Raw genomic sequence first — 18,994 nt, forward strand, 5'->3', positions numbered from 1 at the left:
TTTGTATACATATCATTAATGAAATGTTTGATAAAATTTAGTAAATCCTGTGGGCATTTTCCTTGTGGGTAAGTCAAATAATCATTATAATCATGGAGTCCAGAGTAATTAGCTGTTGTGTTGTGTCAGTATTAAGTTACATTCATGTAGAAGTTTATCATATACTCTTTAAATTCTTTGTGATGTCTATAGGATTTTGTAGAGATGTTGCTTCTTAGTTTATAACATTATATAGTCTTTTTTCTTTTGATCAGTTTAACCATTGTTAATATACTTTATTAGTCTCTTCAAAGAAATAACTTTGATTTGTTGGTCCTCTGAATTATGCACTTGTTTTCCATTTGGTTAATTTTTCTTTATATTTTATTCCTTGTACTTTTGTGAATCTGTGTCCCTAGCTGTGTGCTTATTAACTCATGAATGTTCAGTCTTTCCTAAAAGAAGGACTGTAGGCCATAAATTTCATTTTATGACTGTATGCATAAATTTTGAGGCTTATGCAGTTCAAGACATTTTCTAATTTCCTTTGTGATTTCTTCTTTGGTCATAGGTTATTCAGAGCTGTGTATTTTTAGAATTTCCAAACCTGTAACACTTTTTTTATTTCGAACTTTCTATCATTTTAATAAAAACAAAAATTCTTCCTGATTTTTTTTTGTTGTTTTTTCTTTCCTCACCGTAGTGTGTTAAAATCTCCCATTCAATTTGTGGGTTTTCCTTAGCTTTGTAGTTCTCTTAATGTTTGCTTTACATATAAAGTAGATTACAAATTTAGAATCGGTATATTTCAATCAGTACATTTTGCCTCTAAGTTTTGAGATAAATATAGCAACAACAGTTTTTCCCCTCTTATTTGGTTTTGCATTGTATATCGTTTTTTTTTCTTTGTACTTTCAGTCTTTTTGAAATATATTTTTAGGTGTATCAAAATCTGCATAAAGCTCAGTTTTTTAAAATTTATGAAAATCTTTACTTAGGGAAGTTTTATTTACATTGTAAATTACTGATAAATTTATATATAAATCTATTATAGTTTCTCCCACTCTTGACATACTCTTGGTTTGGTCTTAAGCAAGTTGCCTAACCTCTGTTAAGTATCTCATCTGAAAAACGATGGTGATAATAATAGAGTCTTAAGGTTATTACATGTAAGTAATATGTCAAATATATGTCAAACAGCTAGAACCATACAGCAATTTGTCACCATAAGTTAGAATTATATCACATTGTAAGTTAGAATACTTGTGCTAAACTTTCTCTGTTGATAATCTAATGATAGCTTATGTTTGCTATTTTTCTAACATGAAATTCTGAGATTTTTACTTCCTTCTTGATGTTATTACTATATTTTGGGGGTCATCTTCATGGGTGGTATTGAATTGTTCTCTAGCTACTGGAAAGTTTTGTATATTGTTCTCTTAGACAATTAGGCATAACTAGATGTGAATTATATACTTTACTCACTTGTAGCTTACTCCATCCGGGAGCATTTCTCTTATCAAATCAATGCATTTAATTAAAAATCCTGTGAAGACCTGCGACAAAGTTTATTCCTTGATACAAAGTTTGACTTCCCAGATCAGACACCGAATGGAAGATCCCAAATCATCAGGTAAATACTATGTGCCTTGGAACATAAAACAAAAATTATTAACCAATTAACATAAGCATTTTAAAATAAGATCCATCAATCTTAAAAAATTAAGGCTCTCATGCTGTATCTAGGTGTGAGTTAACGTACATCCACCAAAAGAATAATAACTAAGTTGTAGTTTCTTTTATACATGATAGCATGACAAAGATAAAAATATTATTATCTGATTAATTATGTAGCACTGTCATACAGCTAAGCAGCAAATAGGTAGCATAATAAGAAGGAACAATTGGAAGAAGATCTGGACTCTCACTCTTGAGATTAGCTTGGTTATAACTTGGGCAACTTTGAAATCTAGGATTCTTGGTGATAAAAATAAATCCTTTGAACTATTTAATTTCTAAGGTTCCTTTTAGCTAAAGACTATCTATGTTGGTTTTGTGAATCTAATAAAAAAATTATATAGTATTTAAATTCTGAATTGAAATGTATTAGCCTAAGAGTTTTGTTATTATTGTTGTTCTTTTTCTTCTGGTTATTGAAGTGTGTAACATAAGGAAAGGTCTTTTATAAACCCAAACCCAAGTCTAAGCCGTGTATTTATATCTTTTATTTAAGTTTATAAAATATTTGGTTACTAATAGTATACTTTTATGGTAACATTCCTTACCTTCTTAATAGATTTACCTCTGATATTTAAAAAAAGTTTCTAATTGTCAACTTTTTAATATATGCCCTTAATCTGAGTCTAAGTTTAATATGCTAAATTTGTTATGTTGTTTTAGATATTCAACTTTACCATAGTGAAACACTAGAGCTTATGCTACGTAGATGGTCCAAGTTGGAAAAAGACTTTAAAACAAAGAATGGAAGATATGACATTAGTAAAATCCCTGACATATATGATTGTATAAAATATGATGTCCAGCATAATGGCTCCTTGAAATTAGAAAATACAATGGAATTATATAGACTTTCAAAAGCATTAGCAGATATTGTTATTCCTCAGGTAAGTAATTCTTAGAAATCACTTTTCTTACAGTGTTGTATAGATTCTTTTAAAATGTCTATCACTAGATATAAGATAGTTGGTTTTCATCTCTCTATAAAATACATAACTTTTAAAAGGAATGTAAGTAGTTGTGAATTATATTTTAAACCTTTTAGTATAGTAAGTTATTAACTGATTTTCTAATAGTTTGATTGTAGTAACTTTTGAAAATTTAAGAATTGATACTCTTAACAATAATATACTAACAAGGCAACTGAAACAGGGTGAATAAATCACGTAAGTATTTGCTGGGTACTCGTTGTGTACCTGTCAAGTCTATGCTGTGGAAATTGTGGGGGAATGGGAGAAAAACAAAGCTTTGGCTCTATGTAAATCTTGCATGTCTTTTTACTTCATGTGCAAGTATTTTGAAATTATTATGTAGAGGTCAAGGCAAGGTGTAAGTTGTTAATGGAGGAGTGTGGATTGGATGATGGATCTATTCATTTGTAGGAGAATAAAAATAAAAGTGTAACCAGAATTCAAATAATTAAAACGTAATTAAGGCAGAGAATCAGATTGATAATAAAGAAGTAAGTGACAAGACAAATTGAGATACAGGATATGTTAGCAGATACCCTTTTGGGACCCGTTTTCAACTCACTTACTAATGATTATGTGCATACCGTAAAGAGGAGATGGGAGTAGATCAGACATTCCAACTATGAGCCAAACTTAAAAAGCAGGAAAAAATGGAATGTATGAAGAGTATGAGAATTCTGAGCAAAAGTTGCCTCACTTAAAGATACGTGTAAAAATGGTTAAAACAGGATCAGAGTCCTTAATATTACAGAAAGTTCAGGAAAAGCTGCGGACATTGAAAAACCAGAATTCATACAGTGCACAACTTACTGATAATTATTTGTGTTCATGTTAAAGATTAGCTTATTCTTTCAGCCTGAGAACACTACTTATTTATTTGATCAGATGTATAGTATAGACCATCTTTGGTATATTATATGATTCAGTGGTTGGAAGTGTAGGTAAGATCCAGTTTTTGGTTTTTTTTCATTGTTTTGTATTGCTTTGTGCATATTAGGTTCAGTGCATACTAGGTATTCTTACAGTGAAGATTATTTAAAAGTATGCTTTTTAACAGGTAAACTGTTAATATAAGATTCTTAAATACTTACGGTGGCTATATTCACTCTTCAAAGTAGGCTTTAAATATATCTAAACTTATCACGTCAGTGGCTAAATACACAAATGATTTGTTAGCACAATCGTGTGTTTTGTTACATGGCTTATTTTATCTCATGCCTCTTCCTTTTCAGTTATGTATACTCAGTGTTTTAGAATTGGGAATGAAAAGTTCATTTCATTTTTAGAGTTTGGCTTAAAAAGATACTCGAGCGTTAAAAGTGTTTTAGATGTAATTTCTCCTGTGTGTTTTGTATATATTTCAGGTATATTGCTTATATCACTGAAGAAATTTCCTACCATCTCCTTGTAACTTAAATTTTTTAAAAGACTTTTTAAAAATACTGTAATTAGAAGAAACAGTAAAAATGAGAAAAGTTTGGGAAATTTTGATTTGAGATGGCATTTGTATGTTTTAAATGCCCAATTTGTCATGCCCAATGTTCTCGGTCTCTGTTGCATTGTCTTTTGATGCAATTAGCTTAGATCTTCTCAACAGTCTGAGAACTTATTTGAAGACATCTCCAGAATTTTTTTCTTGGATAAATTATTTATTTTTTTAAATCTTAGGACTCTTCAGACAACATTTTGTCCAAGCTTACAGGAATCAGTCTTATTTTTGGAAAATTCATAATTGTATTTTGGTAAAGTTTTAACTTTAAAAGCTGAGGTTTTTTACATGCTTTGCTAGTTTTGTGATTATAATTTGAGGAAAGGACAACTTTGGGTTTACCTCCCTAACTTTTGTGGCAAAAATTTGTGACAAGTTTTCTTCTTTTCTAATGAAGTGTTGAATTCAGTCCAGTAAATATTATTTTGCTTTGTTACTTTACCCTTTATAAATCCAGAACCATGGACAAAAAAAAAAAAAAAACCCAAAACAGTCATTTTCAATCACTGAACAAGCTAAAAATCACAAATGTATTTGTAGTAATTGTAATGATACTATAGTTGATAATAGAAAAAATGAAAATTTTGCCTACTTCATTTTCAAGGAAAGAGTATTTCAAGCTTAGAGACTTGATGATTCAGTCAAATAATGTAAAATTTTGACTTGTTTAGAATATACTAATTTAGTTTTGGAGAATATCACTATCTGTGTAGGAAAAATGCATATATACTCTGGTGTTGCTATGCCTCTAAAAATACATTTCTACTCTTACCTTGATTTGATTGATTTTTTTTTATAGTTTATTTTATTTTTGAGACAGAGAGAGACAGAGCATGAGTGGGGGAGGGGCAGAAAGAGAGGAAGACACAGAATCCAAAACAGGCTCTAGACTCTGAGCTGTCAGCACAGAGCCCGATGCGGGGCTCGAATCCACGAACCGTGAGATCCAACCCAAGCTGAAGTCGGACGCTTAACCGACTGAGCCACCCAAGCATCCCAAATTGATTGATTTTTATATCTGTGCAATGTAAATTATGTAATTCTAATGTCTATGCTTAAATATAACGGCTTATTAATTTTAATTATTTTAACAGTTAAACTAATTTTTAGTTGTCACAGAATTTTTGCTGTGATAAAATTAACTTTTCACTTTTTTGACCAGTCTTAATTTTTAGCAAATAGAGACCTTGTCTTAAAAAATGATACTTTAAAATCGTCATGATGGTATAGCAGTTGATAAGAATATCTAAGGACTAAATTTGGTATTAAGGTTTTCTTAACTGAGATCACATTTAAGAAAGTCTGTAGACCATGTCTTTGATTATCTATGGATTGTGAAATGCAGAGGATTAATTATTATTGTATTTGCCATAGAAAGTTAATTGACACTCATTAAATATAACCACATAATAAGCTTTCAAATAGCCTCATCTGGTATTTTAATTAGTCGTATTTATGGCAGAAATATTGTAATTACACATGAGATATCTAACAATTACTTATTTGATCCCAGTTGGTGGAGCAGATGAACAAAATATGTCAATGTGTTAAAGGGAAGATTTCTTTATTACAAAATTAATATACCTTTGTGTAAAATTAGAAAATGTAGAAATGCAAAAAAGATCACTGTGATATTACCAACTAGAGAAAAACATTTTAATGTTTTAGAAAATTCTTAAAGGACTTTTTTCTTGAATTCATGAAGATATAGTTTTACTCATAAATTCGTACATATAACAAATGTATTCTTTGCAAAAAGCGAACCCAGAAAAGCATACTGTTTAATAACCTGATTTTTGTTCCTTTGCTTAGAACCAAGAACTTTTTTCTGTAGTTTTAAACCTATATGTACATCATTATTTCTAATAGCTAAATGGTATGTAATATTGATTTAACCATTTTTTCATATTTGGAAATATGGTCTCTTTTCATTTCTTTCACTCTCTTTACACATCTTTACATGCACTCAAGACTATTTCTATAGCTCCAGAAATCTTTTACCAGTTTTCTTCCAGTTAAACAGTACGAGTACCTGTTTCCTCACACCTTAGTAACAACACACACACAAAATTTCCCCTGATTTTTTTTCAATTAAAAAAAATTTTTTTTAATGTTTATTTTTTTGAGAGAGAGTGTGAACAGATGAAGGGCAGAGAGAGAGACACACACAGACACACACAGAATCCGAAGCAGGTTCCAGGTTCTGAGCTATCAGCACAGAGCCCAGCGGGGCTTGAACCCTTAACCACCAAATCATGACCTGAGTCAAAGTCGGACACTTAACTTACTGAGCCACCCAGGCGCCCCTTCCCTGATTATTTTAAATGCCAGTATTTTCTTCTTGTTCACACATACACAATTATATACACATATATATGTATATATATGTGTGTGTATACATATATTTTTTGTGTACCAAATTCACAGTCATCTATGTTGGCAAGATTATTGAACCAACCAAGCTTTAGTTTAAGATAAATGACACCAAGAATTTTTTTTTTCATAAGTTTCCATCTGTAATCAATCAACCTCTTCTTTATTTGGCACTTTTCAGATATGTTATCCATAAAGAATTTTTGCTACCTGGGAAGTTCCTGATAGCAGGAAGTAGCCTTTATATTAAGATATCCTGAATGAACTTGGAGAGAGAGAGTATGCCTCTTTCTTCCCTTCTTCTCTCTTCTCTGCTTTCTGTTTCTGTCCCTCCCACTCCCACTTTTCTGCTTTCTCCCTCTTGCCATCTACACAGGTATCACAGCTTTTTCTCTTCACACATCAAGTCATTTTCAAATCTACCTCTTTGAACTCTCATTTTTATTACAATTATTATGATTATGTTTTCTTAACACTCTGTATCGTAATTCCTCATTGTAAATTTAATTAACTCATAATTATTATAGACATTGTTAAATTTGATGATTTCAAGATATTTTTTGCTCACCACCAGGTAAGTCTTTAAAAGTATTAGGCAAAGGCTTTTAAATAATTTTTTAGCATTCTTCATCTTGGACATTCAAATAAACCAAATCTTAATTGTTTTTTTTTAATATTTCTTTTCATAAGGTTATTGACTGTTTTACTGTACTTTAGTGTTTGTGTCCTTAATCTATCTTTCTTTTAGGGTTATTTCTTCATTTAAACTTTATGATTGAGTTGAACTACAGTCCATAAATTTTACATTCATCCATTCATCCTCCCCTCTTCAGAAAGGACTTGCTTTTTCAGTTATACCAAGAAAAAATTCCCATTATACTTAATAGTTGTAGGGATAGTATCCTTGTAGATGCAAATAAAAAAAAAAAATGTAAACTAGGAATTATGTAATAATTAAAAAAAGCTTAATAAAAATATTTTGTCTCTTACTAGAATGTTTTGATTTAGCAGTGCATTTGTTAGAGTGCTTTGTCATTATACCCTTTTTCTAATATCATGTATTTTCTGCTCAGGAATATGGTATAACTAAAGCTGAAAAACTGGAGATTGCCAAAGGCTACTGTACTCCTCTAGTTAGAAAAATTCGCTCAGACCTTCAGAGGACACAAGATGATGACACTGTAAATAAACTCCACCCTGTGTAAGAGACTGTGCTGATATTTAAATCTGTAGGCATCTGTTTTTGCATACTTCAAATCTAATGTTCCTATGAAGAAATCAAGAATGTGTCACTTAGTGCACTGTGGAAATGAAGATTACCTAGGTATTCCTAACAGTTAACTTCCAACCAAGGTTCTTGAAGGCTCCAAATTGAGGAAAAACTGAGGTGAACAGGGAAAGCTGATATGTGTCATCATTCACATGAGATCAGCAGTGTGTACCCTGTTCAGCAGCATAAATGTCTATGAACTTCTTTGGGGCTATGACATTTGTTATTGCTAATAGAGGAGCTAAAATGACCTATTTGCAGTGAACTTGACTAATGTTAACTTTTTTTTTTTTTTTTTTTACTAATCTCTGAGCTCCCAGTTAGTTCTAGTTAATCTTCATGTTAGAGGAATATCTACTAAGGTAACTCCTCCAATGTTTGGAAGTGATAGATTTACTTATTGCAGTCTTTTACTTCTAGTAAGATTAAATTCCGTTTTACAAAATAATTTCAGTACTTAGTGGGTTTTGACTATATAGTTACATTCTAACACTGTCTGCTACTAACTTCAGGTATTCCAGAGGTGTTCTGTCTCCTGAACGTCATGTCCGTACCAGGTTATATTTTACCAGTGAAAGTCATGTACATTCTTTACTCTCTATTCTTCGCTATGGTGCCTTATGCAACGTAAGTAGAATAAGTTATTCCAATCTTTGAATTTGTAAGCAAATCACTAACACCAGTCTTTACTGTGCAATTTCAATAATTGATCATTCACCATCATTTGTCAAGGGTCTGCTACATATCAAGCACTGTGTTAGATGTTGGGGATAAAGACATGTTCTCTTCCCTTTGAAGAAGATTAATATAAGCAAACAATAATACAAAATATTTTAGGTGATGTTATAGGCTGGTGGTAATATGATAAAGAGAAGCTGATGAATTTGAGTTATTTAGGGGTTAGAAGAAACTCGATGTTTATTTGGATATTGTGCCTCTCATCTACTGTTAGTAATGAATCATACCAAAGTTAGCTTAAAACAACCACAGTCATTTTTATCTCAACATTTAAAGTATTGGCTCTGATATACTTAGGCAGTTTCACTCTCATGAGATTGCAGTTAGACAGTGGCTAGGGCTTGAATCCTCTAAAGCTTACCTCACTTCTGGTGCTTGATGCTGTATGTCAGCTAGGACTTCAGCTGGGGTTGTTGACCAGAAATACTTATATCTAGCATCTTCACGTGACCTGCTTCCTCCAAACCTGGTAGCTGAGTTCCAACATTGAGTTTCATAATGGAACAAGGTGCAAGTGCAAGACATTTTTATGACCTAACTTATGAAATCACATAACATCACTTCTACTGAACTGTATTGATTGAAGCAGTCACAGAGGTTCATCCAGGTTCAAGGGGTAGGGAGGTAGATCCACATTACCACTTGAGTCAAGTGTCACTGTCAAATTATAAGATGAGAATATGTCTATGGGCCACACAATCCATATTTTCCCGTATGCAAAATTCACTTAATCTCTTATGCAGTAGTACCCATTCTATCCTATTTAATCATAAACTTGACATCCTAGGTTTCTTCATCTAAGTCAAGTCCATATGTAGATGGGACTCCTTGGACATAACTCCTTGAGTGCTCAAGAGCATTCAGTTTTAATTCAAAGACCTATCTGTCTTTCAAATACCCATTATACAGTTGTGGGTTAGGCATAAGGCAACTGCTGTAGATAAACTTCTCAAGAGAGGGTAAACCAGAAGGTATACTGTAGTGGACTGGTCATCACAATTTTGAAATAAACCTACGTACATGTTGTCTATTCTTTAATTAGGGTTCTGTCATACTGGAGTAATTTGTAATATACTGTATTAAATAAATCTTACCCAAAGTTCCCTTAAGAATAATCCCTTTTCTATCTTGGGTTCCCTCTGTGGTTATTAAAGGACGGCACTCAGCAATCCTTACCATTTAATACTGAGCATCTGATAAACATACTCCTAAGATCCTGAGAAAGTCTTCTGTTTCTTTGGAAGATCTAAAGTCTTAACAAGTGTTTTTTGTATTCACGTTTTCATGGCAGATTCCTTTGTATCCCTTCTTCCTGAAAGCCACCTTTTAATTACAGCATTGTTTGGTACCTTAAAAGGCTTGGAATGAGAAAGTTTTATTTTTTGCAAGTTTTGGCTTCTGTTTAATTGACAATTTCCCTGCAGCTTAGCTCTCTCCTAGTTTATCACAGGCACTGAGAAGAATCTTGGTGACACGTTCAATATTTTTCCTAGAAATCTCCGTAACTAGGTCATTAGATACAGTTTTTATTTTCCACTGGGTATAGGCTAGTGTTTTTATACTTTATGCCACTACATAGCAAGAGTTCTTTTTATTATACCTTCCAGTAACATTTTTCTTTGTATAATCCCTCACCAACAACCTTTCCATGGCCCATTAGGCTTACATTAACACTCTCCTTGAGACTGTTCCAGTGCTCAAAGGTATGAAGGGTGAGAAAGAAAAAAGAATCCAGAAGATTCCCATATCTCTAATATGGGTAAATTGGTAGATGATCCTACCTTTCACCGATAAAAGTAACACCTGGGGAGAAGATGAGGTCTTAGAAGGAAAGTAGTAAGTTTGGTTTTAGACAGCTTGAGTATGTTCATATGTGAGGATACAGGTCTGAGTTAAAGGTATACAGTTAGGAAGCCAACACAATGATGACAGCAAGATAGTGGCTGGTAGTAAGATTCCCAGAGATTTTGCATTTGAAAAGATAAGAGAAAATGACATTTTAGGGATTGGCAGTGAAAGTGATAATATACCAAAGACTTAGAAATTTTAGTATCTTCTTTGTTTCTCAGTGCACCCAAACCATAGATTATCCAGAATACAATGTCACTCTGTATATATCAAAAATATGTTTTTATCCATCTGTAAAATAGCAACAAATAAGAATTTTTCTTTAATTTTCTTATCCTATTACATCATAAATTTGACATTGGTAAATATATCAATGTACACATCTATACATATCTGTTAACAAAGTGGTCCATAAAAGAAAATTCAGTCTTGTTTTCCTACTTTTTTAATAAAGGGCAATTAGATGTATAATGAAGATTTGTTTTTATGTTTCTTGATTCTAATTAATTTTATTATTGGCCTTAATAGCTAATATAAAAGTAGCCGTAAAGTTATTTCAGTGTTCTGTACTAATCAAGTTTTCTAATACATATGTTCTTCCCTCTTGTTTTGGTTTCTTGTTGGTCCCATTAAGGAGTAGCCAAGTGACATCCCTTGTATACATATATGCATTATTAGAGCTTTAATAAACAAAATAGTTGGGGGAAGAATGACCTTTAATTAGGAAGGCAAGAATTCACATATCCAGTAGTAATTGGATGGAATTGTTTTTGGGGGAGAGAACTACGTCTCTTAAACAGTTACTTTTTTACTGTCTTACATTTACCTAGTGGAAGGAGCATGGAAGATATAGGAACCAATAGAACAAGGCTGTGGAGCATAATAGTGAGCAGTGGAGAAAATGGCAGCAAATAAAGTTGAAGAGCCAGTGCGCTGGGAATCCTAAGGGGATTAGGAAGCCACTTTTAAGCAGGGAAGTAAATGGCTTTGGTTGCTGTGTGGACAGCAGATAGGCTGGACTAGATATGAAGAAACCAGCTAGGAAGCTACAACAGTGATCTAAAAAAAAGATGATATACTTTGGACTAGGATGGTGGGAATACAACTAGAGATTATTGAGTATATCTCACATTCAGCTATATTTGTAAAACAGAAGCTGAACACCATTCTTTTAAAAATCTGCTTCGAGGATTTCAAAATTCCAGGATTTCACACTAGTAAATAAATGTAGTCTAGAATATCAATATGATGTCTAATTTTCTAATTAAAAAATTAACTTATTTAAACTATAAATCATTACCCCAGCTCATAATATCTTTATAAGACCCCGTAACTAACATTCTTAAAACCTCGTTCATTGTCTTCCCAATTGAAATCTTTGATTTTTCAGTGTGAACTGAGTAAAATCTAGCTCTCTATAATAGATTTTTTTAAAGCTGTTTGTTAAGGAAACAAGATTATAAAAAAGATTTCAGGGAATATTTTGAATGCACCTTAATTTTTAGATAAAAGAAAGATTTTTATGGATTCTTCCATGTTAACTATATTCATGAAGTTCCCAAATAAATGCTATATATATAAATATATAGTATATATTACTAAATATATATATATATGTATAAATGCTATTAAATACTATTTAATTTCATCTCTTCATTGGTGCAGACCTAGCAGAACCTGTAACTACAACACTGAATTAGATATTATTAGATGATGTTCTTATTCATAATGTAGGATCACAAAGTCTAATACATCTTTTTACCCATTAAAAGTTTTTAGTAGTTAAACATCATTTACATTAATTCTCATCTAGTATAACTCAGAAATGTTATACTTATATTTTTCTTTATCCATTTTGGAAAAAAAAGAATGTATCTTTGCACATATCCCTTCCCCTGATAGACTCACAAACACACACAGATGCAGTTTTTCTCTGGAGTATTGCTTAGAGGAAGAAGAGCAGCTTTGATGGCTTCACCTTACAGCATTTAGAGGTGTGGATAGCCATTTGTTGAAATGATGCTAAGCACACATGGAAAAATACAAATTACATGATGTATATTTAACTTTACTCTTCCAGAAACTTCAAAGGGGGCATGCTTCCTTAGGGATGTTTAGTGTCTAAATTTGAAAAGGAAATACATGCTAATTGGTTTTTTTTTAATGAGCAATCAACATGTGGTTTAAAGCAATGCACATTTTATACTGAAGTGCAAAATACTGAGTACTCTTACTTTACACAAAAAAATTGTATACATTTATTTCTAAAATTTATGAAATATGAAATAAAGTTTACTGTGATATGGACCCTATTGACTATTGACTATAGACTGTGTACCTTGAGTAGTTTAACCTTTTCAGATATTTGTAGTACATGTTCTCTAGGATCCCTTTCAGTTCTGATGCTCCGTGATTAGATGTCTAAAGACCAATGATTATCTAAATGAAGGTGGAGGAGTGATGAATGAGATTGTAAGATTAGTGGAACCTACCTGTGCCACCTCCTGCTGATTATTTTAAGTATACTGTAAGGCATATTTACTTATAGGCATGTATTACATACATGGACTATATGTGATGGTGGAAAAATAGCTGTATTCTTGTAGAATAGTATTCAGTTTACAAAGCATGATACTACATTAGGTACCTTGGAACTTGGGTTAACTATTCACTGCTCCTTACCCTCAGAATTCAGTTGTGGGTTTGTATTTCAAGAGTTTTTTAATTTTTACTTTCTAGAAGTTATTTTAAAAAAAGTTACTACTAGACTTTCTAAGAATGCCAGTAAGAGATTTTTAAAATAATTTACCAAAGCATAAGTAATTTATCAAGACTTAAATATAGTAGAGTTATTTTGAAAGATTGAGCATATATTTATTTACCTTATTTGTATGGTATCACTCAATATTAGATAACTACCATAATGAAAAGAAAGTGACTTTCAAGTAAAGCATTGTGAGAAAATGCTTACCATATACCTTTTGTTCAGGAATCGAAAGATGAACAGTGGAAACGGGCTATGGATTACTTAAATGTTGTCAATGAACTCAATTACATGACTCAGATTGTTATCATGCTCTATGAGGATCCTAACAAGGTAACAAGAGTTCTTGATTTGTGTGTATTACCAGACATAAATAAATAGCCTGAAGTTTTTCATTTTGAAAATGTTCTATAATATTTTTTAGGATCTTTCCTCAGAGGAACGCTTTCATGTTGAATTACATTTTAGTCCCGGAGCTAAAGGATGCGAAGAAGACAAAAATTTACCATCTGGCTATGGATATAGACCAGCTTCAAGAGAGGTAATAAAGGTGAAATTCTCAGTGCTTGATTACTGTAGTTCTAAATTTTCATGAGGTTTTCGTTAAGCATTTCCTTTTATGTAATTCAATTCTTATCTCAAATACTAAGTAGCAAGATGGTATGAATTTCTTTATGTATTATTTATGAATTGGGTAGACAACATTTTTTAAAGAGAGTGTGCAAACGGGGGTAGGGAGAGAGAGGATCCCATGCAAGCTCCACACTGTCAGTGCAGAGCCTGACACAGGGCTTGATCTTAAGTATTGTGAGATCATGACTTGCTGAAATCAGGAGTCAGACGCTTAACCAACTGAGCCACCCAGGCACCCTCAAGGGAACAACATTCCTAAACATACTAGAGTTTTATGTTTTATTTAGATCTATTGTATTTTTTTTAATTTTTTTATGTTTATTCATTTTTAAGAGGCAGACAGAGACAGGGTTCTAGCGCAGTAGGAGCAGAAAGAGAGGGAGACACGGAATGCAAGCAGGCTCCAGCCCTGTGAACACAGAACCCAATGCAGGGCTCAAATTCAAACGTCACGAGTCATGATCTAAGGCAGAGTCTGACACTTAACTCACTAAGCCACCCTGGGGCCTCTAGATGTTTTATATTTTTAAGACTGTTACTTAGTTTTGGTTTGGGTTGTGGTGGTTATATTACTTGACCACTATTGCATGGTAAACTTGGTGCTAATAAGCACTTGGCACAAATTATTGTGTTTTAATCCTTACAACAATCTTACAAAGTTAAATATATATTCAATTTAAAACTTTTACTAAATTATAATTCATGTTGATAAATTATAAGTATATAGCTTAATGATATATTGCAAAATGAGCTCAGTTATAAAACAGCCAGCCAGGTTACAGATAGAATAATATTTCAGAAGATCCAGTTGTGCCCCTCCCTATCCTCCCTGTCTTCTCCCCAAAGGTAACTATCAAGACCTTTAGCACCATGTTTTAATTATGCCTATTTCAGAACTTTTTATAAATGAAATCACAGATTTCATGCTTTCTTAGGGGTGTGAGGTTGGTTTTCTTTCAGTATGTTTATGAGATTCATCCATTCTGTTCTTTGTTCCTGTTGTCATATAGGATTACATGACAACAGTAAATAGAAATAAATACAGTGCAGTATACTATTCCACTTTGATCATTTGTTTCCAGTTGAAGCGATTAAGATGAGTGCTTTCATAAACATTCTTGTACAAGTTTTGTGGTGAAGATATGTACACATTTCTTTTGGATACACCTCAAGGAGTAAAATTGCTAGGTCATAGGGTATGCATATGTTCAACTTTAGAAAATACAAATAGTTTTTTTCTAAAAATACTGCCCATATCGTTGTCAGCCCTTGATTTTTTTTTTTTTAATATAGCCATTTTGAGGGATATATTTATTGGCCATTGGAAATGCTTTTATAAAGTGCTACTGGCTTGGACCAGTATGGTGTTGAATATTCATCAAGTGTTGATACTAAACACTTCTACATTCTCAAGCTAAAGCAAAAAGTAATGTTGCAAAGAGATCTTTTTGGTATTTTGATTGAGATTACATAAATTCTCCATATCAATTTTGAGGGAAATAACACAGTATTAAATCCTCTAATCCAAGGAGTTGGTATATCTCTGAATTTATTTAGCTATTTTTATATCTTTTTGGTAAAATTAAGCAGTATTTTATGTGTTGCTTCTTTGTGAGATTAGTTTCTAGTCCTTTGTATTTTTAAGCTATCATAAGTGGCTTATTTAAATTTCACTTTGTTTGTTATTGTCATATTGAATTTTAACTCATTTTTATATGAAGATTTTATAACTAGCAGCCTCACTGCATGCTGTTATTCATTCTAATAATTTATCCATAGAGTCATTTGGATTTCCTATATATATGATCATATCTACTAATTGTGACATATCTAATACAGTGTTCAGTAGATTTAGTAATGGTAGACACAGTAGACACACTAATATTCCAATGATTTATTGACTATGATGATTGTGTCAAGATTTTAGATATCCCTTAATCAATTAAAGAAGTTCCTCTTCATTTTCCATAATCCTTAGTTTGATGAGAGTTTTTTAGTACGTACTTCTACTTGACTTCCTTTTGCTAATCTTCTATTTGTGAGATTCTTTGATATAATTGTAGTTAGTTTTAGTCTATTAATTGTTATTGCTTTAAATTATTGCTTTAAAATACATGTTTTCATATATGACTATGCCCCAATTTACTCATTCTATTGTAGATAGATATTTGGTATAATTTTTTTTAATTTGTTTATCTTTTATTTGGGACTTTATCTTATTCTCTGTGTCATGGCACATGGTATACACCCAGTAAATATTTACTAAGTCATCATATGATTATTTATGTATGCAGTCATCACATGTGTTGGGAATATTTGGAACAGAATTTAAGTATTCTGAAATTTATAAATTAAAATGCTGTTTTAGTTTGTGCTCATGCTGATGACATTCCTATATAACAACTGATCTCTGTTCTTTATTACTGTCATTTATTATTTCTTATTTTGGCATTTGAGGTAAAATAATTAAGTACTTTGTTTTAGATGGCTTTACATTGTCATTTAACTGTTTAATTTCTCCATGGACTATATGTATTTCTTAAAATTGGGTGCTCTGTCATATGTCTCACGATACCCAGAATAGTACGAGGCTGCTGAATAAATTCAATTAATATGGATTAAGTTGAATAAACAGATTTGTATATGTACTTCAACTGATGTTACCAACTGGTGGTTAAATTTGTTCATCAGAAGACAATTTATCTGAATTTTATATGTTGTATTCTTTGCCTACAGAATGAAGGCAGGAGATCTTTTAAAATTGATAATGATGATGAACCACATACTTCTAAAAAAGATGAGGTTGATCGTGCTGTGATACTGTTCAAACCAATGGTATCAGAGCCAATTCATATACATAGGAAGTCTCCACTTCCAAGATCTAGGAAGATGGCTACGAATGAAGTAAGTATATGTGTCAGAGCATGTTTTCATAAAATAAACTAACTATATTTTAATAAACCAGAAAAGAAAATACAGCTTTAATTGTGAAACTTGGGAACCTAACAGATTTTTGATTTTCATCTTTGCCTATTTTTCTAATAAATATTTTAAAAATATAGAGGCCATTAAAAAAGATTACTCTAAGAATCTGGAGCTTTATGTGTAGTTTTTATAACCCACTTGAATAGATAGGGTAAAATAAGACCTTTCTAAGAGCTGATCTACTTTTTTGTCCTATCACTTTAGGTTATTCTAATAAAGAATTTTAATAAAGACTGATTTAATAAGCAGAGAATAATTTTTGCCTGAAAGTAGAGAGGTTTTGCCAGAAATGCTTCAACAACAACTGATTCCAATGACACTGTAATAAAGATACTAAATTCTAAATTGTTAGCTTGATTGCAAAAATCAGTATAGGAATTTGAAAATTTAAAGAGATAGTTGAATGTTTACCTTTGCCTACAATTAAATAAAGCTAACTTTTAGGTTCTCTAATAGAATAACATTTAAATAACTACTAAAAGAAGATTTGAAAGGAAAGCTGAACGGTTGGATTGTAGCTAATTAAGTAAATATTTAACACCTGTATATATTTTATACTTTAAATACCTTTATTTTGGTATTCTCATAAGGTGATTATCTCCAGCACTGACTGAGATTAGTGCTTATAAATGTTTTCTTAATGCTTAAGTAACAGTATAGAACAAGATTGTAAGATAGAAACAACTATAAACTTTTAGTTAGAAAAATACTTTTTGTTGATAATTAAGCATGCCAAGTCTTAAGAGTTAGGTACAACATTTACCTAGCAGCTGTTGAGTCAGAATATAAACAACAAAGAACTATGCTCATTTCTGTAGCCCCAAATTATACAAACATAAGTGCTTTAGGATTCTCAAATTTCAAATATATATGTGACCCACTTGGCAAGTATGTATAGGAAAAACATCCATCAGCAAAATAGATTGTTGTAATTTTATAATGAAAATTGTATACTAGTTAGGATTTCTATGACTGATACTTTAAGTTAATTATAAAAGAGGATGACTAACAACTGTAGAATTTGGGATTATGTTCTATGATAACTTAATTTAAAAATGAGAAACCTGGGGTTATGTTCAGGTATCTTTAACTTCAAAAGATCAGGAAATGACATATTAATATAACCTAAACTACCATTTGTGCGAGGGCAGTGATTTTGATGTTGTTGAACAAAGTAATCTGCAAGTTAATCAGATTGTTCAAAATTTCACCATTAAACCTCCTGCACTCCAAAAAGGTGCTGCACCGATGCAGCCAAACGTGTTGTGAGTCTTCATTTTGCAACACGTTTATATTTATAAAATCTTCAACAAAATCACTGCCCTTTGTTAATTCTTAAGACCCAGAACACATTTATAAACCTTTTTCTCAAAGTACTTAAATAGTTGCTTTCAAGAGATTATTTCTATGCCATGCTAAACTTTTACTTCCATAAGGTAAATTATTCAAGTAAAACCTTGAAGAGTTTTTCCAGCGTCCACCATCTCCATGGATATCAGAAGTTTGTACTTCCAAAAGACACACAGAGAAAAAGACTATTCTCTTCATTTTGTGCAAGTAGATTTTACTCTGTCCTCACTGTCTGAAACCTGAACATGCAAACATGTAAATGAGAATGTTTGCTGCATGTTTTGCATACTGAACTCTATGAATAATCTTTGGAGGGAGTAAACAAATAAATAGCTTGAAAGTGGAAACAAATGCAATTTGAATCCATCTTACCTCTATTTTTTTTTAATATATGTCTGGCAGACAGGTTTTCTTTTCTACCTTACATACATGGAAATATCTTTCATCCTTTGCACGATTCTTTAGTGCTTTGGGTTGAAAAGTTATTCAGTATAGCACAAAATGTCTTTAATATCTAAAAGTAAGCAGAATACTGTCATATTTTAAAAGTTGCTAAAACAGAAAATTGTGAAATCTTTCCAGTTTTAAGAAACAAGAGACAACTATTAAGCAGTATAAATATTTTGTATATTTAAGATAATAAGGTAATTCTTACAGTTGTTATCACATGCAATTAGGTTTGTAAGCCATTCCTGTCAGTTTCTCAAATAGAAATATTTGGCTCCCAAATTACTGTTTAATAGTTTTTTAAAAACTTGTTAAACAAATGCAAACAAACTGTATTTTTTTTTCTTTCTGATCATTTGGCTCTGTTGTATCTAACTTTGCATGCTCTGCTTTTTTTTTTTTTTTTTTTT

At 31.7% G+C, this 18,994-nt stretch overlaps 1 protein-coding gene across 1 annotated transcript in view; it reads left to right on the forward strand.

Annotated features, from left to right (window-relative positions):
• Positions 1-18,994, forward strand: part of PPIP5K2 (diphosphoinositol pentakisphosphate kinase 2) — a 65,561-nt gene that overhangs the window by 27,073 nt on the left and 19,494 nt on the right. Inside the window, exons 17-24 of the mRNA XM_077757282.1 lie at positions 1,471-1,612; positions 2,380-2,603; positions 7,623-7,750; positions 8,332-8,446; positions 13,395-13,502; positions 13,594-13,710; positions 16,539-16,706; positions 18,224-18,340. Of these exons, the coding sequence (XP_077613408.1) occupies positions 1,471-1,612; positions 2,380-2,603; positions 7,623-7,750; positions 8,332-8,446; positions 13,395-13,502; positions 13,594-13,710; positions 16,539-16,706; positions 18,224-18,340 (1,119 nt within the window). The remainder of the gene's footprint in view (positions 1-1,470; positions 1,613-2,379; positions 2,604-7,622; positions 7,751-8,331; positions 8,447-13,394; positions 13,503-13,593; positions 13,711-16,538; positions 16,707-18,223; positions 18,341-18,994) is intronic.

Source organism: Crocuta crocuta, unplaced genomic scaffold (assembly GCF_008692635.1).
Source record: "Crocuta crocuta isolate KB4526 unplaced genomic scaffold, BGI_CrCroc_1.0 scaffold131, whole genome shotgun sequence".
NCBI classification, from domain to species: domain Eukaryota; kingdom Metazoa; phylum Chordata; class Mammalia; order Carnivora; family Hyaenidae; genus Crocuta; species Crocuta crocuta.